This window comes from Nerophis lumbriciformis, linkage group LG04 (assembly GCF_033978685.3).
Source record: "Nerophis lumbriciformis linkage group LG04, RoL_Nlum_v2.1, whole genome shotgun sequence".
Lineage (NCBI taxonomy): Eukaryota > Metazoa > Chordata > Actinopteri > Syngnathiformes > Syngnathidae > Nerophis > Nerophis lumbriciformis.
The window spans coordinates 63,735,933-63,746,673 of record NC_084551.2 but is presented as its reverse complement, the minus strand read 5'-3'; the positions used below and the strand labels follow the sequence as shown (position 1 = coordinate 63,746,673).

The following is a 10,741-nucleotide window of genomic DNA, read 5'->3' as shown; positions in this document are numbered from 1 at the left end:
ATAACTAAGAAGAGAAATCGTCTAAAATGTAATACGTCGGAAAAACTTTTTTTTTTTTTTTTTTTTTATAAAAATGTGTTAAAAAAATACAATTAAAAAAATTGCAAGTCCACAATCATCCACAACATGTTCTCTTAAATTTCCATGTTATGATACATGTTCACATTATTCATTGACTGTATCTAAAAAAGATACAAATATATTTGTATTTAAATGAAGATATGAAATAATCCTAAATGAAATACAATGACTTGGTTTATATTATTGTATATACTAGGGCAGGGGTCACCAACGCGGCGCCCGCGGTCACCAGGTAGCCCGTAAGGACCAGATCAGTCGCCCGCTGGCCTGTTCTAAAAATAGCTCAAAGAGCAGCACTTACCAGTGAGCTGCCTCAATTTTTTTAATTTTATTTATTTACTAGCAAGCTGGTCTCGCTTTGCTCGACATTTTTAATTCTAAAAGAGACAAAACTCAAATAGAATTTGAAAATCCAATAAAATATTTTAAAGACTTGGTCTTCACTTGGAATAAGCGGTAGAAAATGGATGGATGGATGGGTCTTCACTTGTTTAAATAAATTCATTTATTTTTTACTTTGCTTCTTATTACTTTTAGAAATACAATTTTAGAGAAAAAAATACAACCTTAAAAATGATTTTAGGATTTTTAAACAAATACACCTTTTTACCTTTTAAATTTCTTCCTCTTCTTTCCTGACAATTTAAATCAATGTTCAAGTAAATTTATTTATTTTTTATTGTAAAGAATAATAAATACTGTAGCTTCTGTTTTTTCGACGAAGAATATTTGTGAAATATTTCTTCAAACTTACTATGATTAAAATTCAAAACAATTATTCTGGCAAATCTAGAAAATCTGTAGAATCAAATTTAAATCTTATTTCAAAGTATTTTGAATTTCTTTTAAAATTTTTGTTCTGGAAAATCTAGAAGAAATACTGATTTGTCTTTGTTAGAAATATAGCTTGGTCCAATTTGTTAAATATTCTAACAAAGTGCAGATTGGATTTTAACCAATTTAAAACATGTCATCAAAATTCTAAAATGTATCTTAATCAGGAAAAATTACTAATGATGTTCCATAAATTCTTTTTTAAATTTTTTCAAAAAGATTCAAATAAGCTAGTTTTTCTCTTCTTTTTGTCGGTTGAATTTTGAATTATAAAGAGTCGAAATTGAAGATAAACTATGTTTCAAAATTTTATTTTTAATTTTTTCGTGTTTTCTCCTCTTTTAAACCGTTCAATTAAGTGTTTTTTTCATCATTTATTCTCTACAAAAAAACCTTCCGTAAAAGGAAAAAAAAAATGTACGATGGAATGACAGACATAAATACCCATTTTTTTATAAATATAAATGTATTTATTTAGCTATTCTTGTTTAAATCACACTTACGTGTAACTTACAAATGACAATATATTTATTTATTTAAGTGTGTATCAAACTGGTAGCCCTTCGCATTAATCAGTACCCAAGAAGTAGTTTTTGGTTTCAAAAAGGTTGGTGACCCCTGTACTAGGGCATCAAATCAGTGTCAGTTGAGTCGGTCCATAGGTTGCCTGTAGGGATTTTTAATGTCCAGCAGATGTCAGTATTTAGTGACACAGTATCGACACAGTATCAATACAGTTTTGCAATGTGTCGAAACGCTTCAGCCTCATCAACCCGTCACTAATAAATTCAGTTTCCCCACAAAGCCGCAGATGAAGCTCCCTTATCACAACTTGTAAATACAGTAAGTAGTCTTGTTAGTACTTCGAATGGTTCGCAGTGTCGCTAAAAGTCACAATTTAGACGTAAAAAAATCAATTGTACCGTATTTTCCGCACTATAAGGCGCACCTAAAAACCACAAATTTTCTCAAAAGCTGACAGTGCGCCTTATAACCCGGTGCGCTTTATATATGGATTAATATTAAGATTCATTTTCATAAAGTTTCGGTCTCGCAACTACGGTAAACAGCCGCCATCTTCTTTCCCCGTAGAAGAGGAAGTGCTTCTTCTTCTACGCAAGCAACCGCCAAGGTAAGCACCCGCCCCCATAGAACAGGAAGCGCTTCTTCTTCTACTGTAAGCAACCACCCGCCCGCGTAGAAGAAGAAGAAGCGCGCGAATATTACGTTTCATTTCCTTTGTGTGTTTACATCTGTAAAGACCACAAAATGGCTCCTACTAAGCGACAGGGATCCGGTTCATGAAAAGACGCAATCTCTCCATCCGCACACGGATTACTATTTCACAGCAACTGCCTAAAGACTTTCAAGAAAAGCTGGCTACTTTCCGTGCATATTGTAAAAACAAGATAGCTGAAAAAAAGATCCGGCCAGAGAACATTATCAACATGGACGAGGTTCCACTGACTTTTGATATTCCTGTGAACCGCACTGTGGATACAACGGGAGCACGTACGGTGAATATTCGCACCACAGGGAATGAGAAGTCATCCTTCACTGTGGTTCTAGCTTGCCATGCTAATGGCCAGAAACTTCCACCCATGGTGATATTCAAAAGGAAGACCTTGCCAAAAGAGACCTTTCCAGCCGGCGTCATCATAAAAGCTAACTCGAAGGGATGGATGAAGAAAAGATGAGCGAGTGGTTAAGGTAAGTTTACGCGAAGAGGCCGGGTGGCTTTTTTCACGCAGCTCCGTCCATGTTGATATACGACTCCATGCGCGCCCACATCACGCTGGTTTTTAATATATTATTAAAGTTTGACTGACCTATCTGACTGTTTTTTTGACATTCCTTTAGCGCAGTTAGATGCGGCTTATAACACGGGGCGTCTTATAGGTGGACAAAGTTTTGAAATATGCCGTTCATTGAAGGCGCGGCTTATAACCCAGGGCGCCTTATGGTGCGGAAAATACGGTAATGTGTTTAAGCGGCCTTGGAAAGTAAGAGTTGTTAATAAATGTGTGGAGTCACCTCAACTCAGCCAGCAGAAAGAAGTAGGAGTTAAGAACCTCACCTCACAGCAGAAAGAAGTAGGAGTTAAGAACCTCACCTCAGCCAGCAGAAAGAAGTAGGAGTTAAGAACCTCACCTCACAGCAGAAAGAAGTAGGAGTTAAGAACCTCACCTCACCTCAGCCAGCAGAAAGAAGTAGGAGTTAAGAACCTCACCTCACCTCAGCCAGCAGAAAGAAGTAGGAGTTAAGAACCTCACCTCACAGCAGAAAGAAGTAGGAGTTAAGAACCTCACCTCACAGCAGAAAGAAGTAGGAGTTAAGAACCTCACCTCAGCCAGCAGAAAGAAGTAGGAGTTAAGAACCTCACCTCACCTCACAGCAGAAAGAAGTAGGAGTTAAGAACCTCACCTCACAGCAGAAAGAAGTAGGAGTTAAGAACCTCACCTCACAGCAGAAAGAAGTAGGAGTTAAGAACCTCACCTCAGCCAGCAGAAAGAAGTAGGAGTTAAGAACCTCACCTCACCTCACAGCAGAAAGAAGTAGGAGTTAAGAACCTCACCTCACAGCAGAAAGAAGTAGGAGTTAAGAACCTCACCTCACAGCAGAAAGAAGTAGGAGTTAAGAACCTCACCTCAGCCAGCAGAAAGAAGTAGGAGTTAAGAACCTCACCTCACCTCACAGCAGAAAGAAGTAGGAGTTAAGAACCTCACCTCACAGCAGAAAGAAGTAGGAGTTAAGAACCTCACCTCAGCCAGCAGAAAGAAGTAGGAGTTAAGAACCTCACCTCACCTCACAGCAGAAAGAAGTAGGAGTTAAGAACCTCACCTCACAGCAGAAAGAAGTAGGAGTTAAGAACCTCACCTCACAGCAGAAAGAAGTAGGAGTTAAGAACCTCACCTCAGCCAGCAGAAAGAAGTAGGAGTTAAGAACCTCACCTCACCTCACAGCAGAAAGAAGTAGGAGTTAAGAACCTCACCTCAGCCAGCAGAAAGAAGTAGGAGTTAAGAACCTCACCTCACAGCAGAAAGAAGTAGGAGTTAAGAACCTCACCTCAGCCAGCAGAAAGAAATAGGAGTTAAGAACCTCACCTCACAGCAGAAAGAAGTAGGAGTTAAGAACCTCACCTCACAGCAGAAAGAAGTAGGAGTTAAGAACCTCACCTCACAGCAGAAAGAAGTAGGAGTTAAGAACCTCACCTCACAGCAGAAAGAAGTAGGAGTTAAGAACCTCACCTCAGCCAGCGGCCGCCATTTTGAGTGCAGCGCCGCCGAGCCTCGTCTCACGTGTCCTGGTTCTCCTCTCACATGACCCGAGTGTTTGTTCCCGTGATCAGACCTCCATCTCCATCTCCACCTCCGTCCCCCCGGCACCCACAGCAGCGCACTGCACCGCGACCCTGATGGATATGCTGGAACACAGTCTGGACACAGCCAGGTAAACAACAACAAAATGGCTAACTGACTCCGAGCTAACAATGCTACATGCTAGCCCAGCGCTTTTATTCCAACCGGGTCGAAGCGAGAAAAAGCGGCAGATTTTGCTGCACTTTTGTCGGCGAGGGAAGTTTGGTGAGCCGCGTGCTGGTGTGTGGTTTGAGCCGCAAAACAGGGTGACTTGTTGGGTATAAATGACCACAATGATGCTAGCAAAGTTAGCTCGGGGCTAGCTTTTAAAACATCAACAGAGCGAGTATTCAACTCAATTGTTAAGAAGGACATATTATAACAAAGTTGTGTCTAACCTGTAAATAATGTCAATGTAAGGGCTTTGCCGTACCATAACACTTTTTAATAACTCAAACTATAGCCATAAATAAAGTCATACATTAAAATAACACATTATATTTACGCTAGTCAAAGATCGTCTCTGTTAGGATAGCTCCGCAGTTTTAATGCCTCAGCTTCATATCCATATTAAATCCATCATTCTTAAAACGTTTTTACTAAAGTGCCCAAAACAGCCTCTAGAATATATTCAATATTACATCGTTTTTGCAATAAATTATTAAAAACAGCAAAGCGCTTTTGACATATAGAGGATTTTTGATTATTTGTTCTTGCAATTTACAAACCCCGTTTCCATATGAGTTGGGAAATTGTGTTAGATGCAGAGGTGGGTAGAGTAGCCAGAAATTGTACTCAAGTAAGAGTACTGTTACTTTAGAGATGTATTACTCAAGTAAAAGTAAGGAGTAGTCACCCAAATATTTACTTGAGTAAAAGTAAAAAGTATGTTGTGAAAAAACTACTCAAGTACTGAGTAACTGATGAGTAACATACACACTCATATCATATCATATATATATATATATATATATATATATATATACATACATACATACATACAGGTAAAAGCCAGTAAATTAGAATATTTTGAAAAACTTGATTTATTTCAGTAATTGCATTCAAAAGGTGTAACTTGTACATTATATTTATTCATAGCACACAGACTGATGCATTCAAATGTTTATTTCATTTAATTTTGATGATTTGAAGTGGCAACAAATGAAAATCCAAAATTCCGTGTGTCACAAAATTAGAATATTACTTAAGGCTAATACAAAAAAGGGATTTTTAGAAATGTTGGCCAACTGAAAAGTATGAAAATGAAAAATATGAGCATGTACAATACTCAATACTTGGTTGGAGCTCCTTTTGCCTCAATTACTGCGTTAATGCGGCGTGGCATGGAGTCGATGAGTTTCTGTCACTGCTCAGGTGTTATGAGAGCCTAGGTTGCTCTGATAGTGGCCTTCAACTCTTCTGCGTTTTTGGGTCTGGCATTCTGCATCTTCCTTTTCACAATACCCCACAGATTTTCTATGGGGCTAAGGTCAGGGGAGTTGGCGGGCCAATTTAGAACAGAAATACCATGGTCCGTAAACCAGGCACGGGTAGATTTTGCGCTGTGTGCAGGCGCCAAGTCCTGTTGGAACTTGAAATCTCCATCTCCATAGAGCAGGTCAGCAGCAGGAAGCATGAAATGCTCTAAAACTTGCTGGTAGACGGCTGCGTTGACCCTGGATCTCAGGAAACAGAGTGGACCGACACCAGCAGATGACATGGCACCCCAAACCATCACTGATGGTGGAAACTTTACACTAGACTTCAGGCAACGTGGATCCTGTGCCTCTCCTGTCTTCCTCCAGACTCTGGGACCTCAATTTCCAAAGGAAATGCAAAATTTGCATGGTTGGGTGATGGTTTGGGGTGCCATGTCATCTGCTGGTGTCGGTCCACTCTGTTTCCTGAGATCCAGGGTCAACGCAGCCGTCTACCAGCAAGTTTTAGAGCACTTCATGCTTCCTGCTGCTGACCTGCTCTATGGAGATGGAGATTTCAAGTTCCAACAGGACTTGGCGCCTGCACACAGCGCAAAATCTACCCGTGCCTGGTTTACGGACCATGGTATTTCTGTTCTAAATTGGCCCGCCAACTCCCCTGACCTTAGCCCCATAGAAAATCTGTGGGGTATTGTGAAAAGGAAGATGCAGAATGCCAGACCCAAAAACGCAGAAGAGTTGAAGGCCACTATCAGAGCAACCTGGGCTCTCATAACACCTGAGCAGTGCCAGAAACTCATCGACTCCATGCCACGCCGCATTAACGCAGTAATTGAGGCAAAAGGAGCTCCAACCAAGTATTGAGTATTGTACATGCTCATATTTTTCATTTTCATACTTTTCAGTTGGCCAACATTTCTAAAAATCCCTTTTTTGTATTAGCCTTAAGTAATATTCTAATTTTGTGACACACGGAATTTTGGATTTTCATTTGTTGCCACTTCAAATCATCAAAATTAAATGAAATAAACATTTGAATGCATCAGTCTGTGTGCAATGAATAAATATAATGTACAAGTTACACCTTTTGAATGCAATTACTGAAATAAATCAAGTTTTTCAAAATATTCTAATTTACTGGTTTTTACCTGTGTATATATATATACATACATACATATACATTGATATATACAGTTAATTATTTATATGTATTTATTTTGCTGTTTTTGTTTACATGTTAAAGGTGTTTTAATGAATATACATGCATGTTTAACATATAGATTCCTTTCTTTCGTGAAGACTAGAATATAAGTTGGTGTATTACCTGATTCTGATGACTTGCGTTGATTGTAATCAGACAGTAGGGATTATAACGTCCACGTTTTCAAATGGAGGAGAAGAAAATATGGCGTGACGCCATACTTGTTTTGAAAGCGCAAGCGCGATGGAGCGGCACTTTATTGTGAAGACAGGAACGTCCTCATGTGCGGTCAGTCTTTAGGCTTTTGACGGGATGTACGGTTGAAATAAAAAAAGTATCTTTTTTCCTTCACACTTTTGATTGATTGATTGGAACTTTTATTATTAGATTGCACAGTACAGTACGCATTCCGTACAATTGACCACTAAATGGTAGCACCCCAATAAGTTTTTCAACTTGTTTAAGTCAGGTCATGTGACCACCTGGCTCTGTTTGATTGGTCCAACGTCACCAGTGACTGCATCTGATTGGTGGAACGAAGTGCAACGTCACCAGTAAGGCAGGCACTTTGAAGGTCTGTCTGACAGACCAAAACAAACAAAGCGTGCATTAACAGATTGATAAAAATTAGTAGCGAGTAGCGAGCTGAATGAAGATAAAAGTAGCGGAGTAAAAGTAGCGTTCCTTCTCTATAAATATACTTAAGTAAAAGTATGTTGCATTAAAACTACTCTTAGAAGTACAATTTATCCCAAAAGTTACTCAAGTAGATGTAACAAAGTAAATGTAGCGCGTTACTACCCACCTCTGGTTAGATGTAAATATAAACAGAATACAATGATTTGCAAATCCTTTTCAACCCATATTCAGTTGAATATGCTACAAAGACAACATATTTGATGTTCAAACTGATAAACATTTTTTTTGTTGCAAATAATCATTAACTTTAGAATTTGATGCCAGCAACACGTGACAAAGAAGTTGGGAAAGGTGGCAATAAATACTGAAAAAGTTGAGGAATGCTCATCAAACACTTATTTGGAACATCCCACAGGTGTGCAAACTAATTGGGAACAGGTGGGTGCCATGATTGGGTATAAAAACAGCTTCCCAAAAAATGCTCAGTCTTTCACAATAAAGGATGGGGCGAGGTACACCCCTTTTGTCCACAACTGCGTGAGCAAATAGTCAAAACAGTTTAAGAACAACGTTTCTCAAAGTGCAATTGCAAGAAATGTAGGGATTTCAACATCTACAGTCCATAATATCATCAAAAGGTTCAGAGAATCTGGAGAAATCACTCCACGTAAGCGGCATGGCCGGAAACCAACATTGAATGACCGTGACCTTCGATCCCTCAGATGGCACTGTATCAAAAACCAACATCAATCTCTAAAGGATATCACCACATGAGCTCAGGAGCACTTCAGAAAAACACTGTCACTAAATACAGTTGGTCGCTACATCTGTAAGTGCAAGTTAAAGCTCTACTATGCAAAGCGAAAGCCATTTATCAACAACATCCAGAAACGCCGCCAGCTTCTCTGGGCCCGAGATCATCTAAGATGGACTCATGCAAAGTGGAAAAGTGTTCTGTGGTCTGACGAGTCCACGTTTCAAATTGTTTTTGGGAATATTCGACATCGTGTCATCCGGACCAAAGGGGAAGCGAACCATCCAGACTGTTATCGACGCAAAGTTCAAAAGCCAGCATCTGTGATGGTATGGGGGTGCATTAGTGCCCAAGGCTTGGGTAACTTACACATCTGTAAAGGCACCATTAATGCTGAAAGGTACATACAGGTTTTGGAACAACATGTGCTGCCATCTAAGTACCGTCTTTTTCATGGACGCCCCTGCTTATTTCAGCAAGACAAGGCCAAGCCACATTCAGCACGTGTTACAACAGCGTGGCTTCGTAAAAAAAGAGTGCGGGTACTTTCCTGGCTCCGCCTGCAGTCCAGACCTGTCTCCCATCGAAAATGTGTGGCGCATAATGAAGCGTAAAATACGACAGCTGAGACCCCGGACTGTTGAACGACTGAAGCTCTACATAAAACAAGATTGGGAAAGAATTCCACTTTCAAAGCTTCAACAATTAGTTTCCTCAGATCCCAATCGTTTAAACGTGTTGTTAAAAGAAAAGGTGATGTAACACAGTGGTGAACATGCCCTTTCCCAACTACTTTGGCACGTGTTGCAGCCATTAAATTCTAAGTTAATTATTTGCAAAAAAAAAAAAAAAGTTTGTGAGTTTGAACATCAAATATCTTGTCTTTGTAGTGCATTCAACTGAATATGGGTTGAAAAGGATTCGCAAATCATTGTATTTCGTTTATATTTACATCTAACACAATTTCCCAACTCATATGGAAACGCGGTTTGTATATATATATATATATATATATATATATTAGGGGTGTGGGGAAAAATTGATTCTAATTCGCATCGTGATTCTTACGTTGTGCGATTCAGAATCGATTCTCATTTTTAAAAAATCTAATTTTTTATTTATTTATAATTTTTTTTAATTATTATTATTTTTTAATTAATCAATTCAACAAAACAATACACAGCAATACCATAACAATGCAATCCAATTCCAAAACCAAACCCGACCCAGCAACACTCAAAACTGCAATAAACAGAGCAATTGAGAGGAGACACAAACACGACACAGAACAAACCAAAGGTAGTGAAACAAAAATGAATATTATCAACAACAGTATCAATATTAGTTACAATTTCAACATAGCAGTGATTAAAAATCCCTCATTGACATTATCATTAGACATTTATAAAAAAGAACAATAGTGTCACAGTGGCTTACACTTGCATCGCATCTCATAAGCTTGACAACACACAGTGTCCAGTATTTTCACAAAGATAAAATAAGTCATATTTTTGGTTCATTTAATAGTTAAAACACATTTACATTATTGCAATCAGTTGATAAAACATTGTCCTTTACAATTATAAAAGCTTTTTACAAAAATCTACTACTCTGCTTGCATGTCAGCAGACTGCTGAAATCCTATGTATTGAATGAATAGAGAATCCTTTTCAATCGGGAAAATATTGTTTTTGAATCGAGAATCGCGCTGAATCGAAAAAAATCGATTTTGAATCGAATCGTGACCCCAAGAATCGATATTGAATCGAATCGTGGGACACCCAAAGATTCACAGCCCTAATATACAGTATATATATATATATATATATATATATATATATATGTATTACAGTGGTGGTCAAAAGTGTACATACACTTGTAAAGAACATCATGTCATGGTTGTCTTGAGTTTCCAATCATTTCTACAACTCTTATTTTTTTGTGATAGAGTAATTGGAGCACATACTTGTTGGTCACAAAAACATTCATGAAGTTTGCTTCTTTTATGAATTTATTATGGGTCTACTGAAAATGTGAGTTAATGTGCTGGGTCAAAAGTATACACACTTTGCAATGTTAATATTTGCTTACATGTCCCTTGGCAAGTTTCACTACAATAAGGCGCTTTTGGTAGCCATCCACAAGCTTCTGGTTGAATTTTTGACCACAATATTGGTGCAGTTCAGCTAAATGTGTTGCTTTTCTGACATGGACTTGTTTCTTCAGCATTGTTCACACGTTTAAGTCAGGACTTTGGGAAGGCCATTCTAAAACCTTCATTCTAGCCTGATTTAGCCATTCCTTTACCACTTTTGACGTGTGTTTGGGGTCATTGTCCTGTTGGAACACCCAACTGTGCCCAAGACCCAACCTCCGGGCTGATGATTTTAGCTTGTCCTGAACAATTTGGAGGTAATCCTCCTTTTTCATTGTC

General features: G+C 38.6%; 1 protein-coding gene across 2 annotated transcripts in view; it reads left to right on the top strand.

The window, feature by feature from the left end:
- The first annotated feature begins 4,110 nt into the window (after positions 1 to 4,110).
- The window catches only part of usf2l (upstream transcription factor 2, c-fos interacting-like), a 64,639-nt gene continuing 58,008 nt past the window's right edge, over positions 4,111 to 10,741 (top strand). Inside the window, exon 1 of one of the 2 annotated variants that reach the window (XM_061958768.2) lies at positions 4,111 to 4,365. In XM_061958768.2, coding sequence (XP_061814752.1) covers positions 4,331 to 4,365 — 35 coding nt within the window. In that variant the 5' untranslated portion in view covers positions 4,111 to 4,330. The remainder of the gene's footprint in view (positions 4,366 to 10,741) is intronic. The other variant, XM_061958767.2, reaches the window with a different exon arrangement.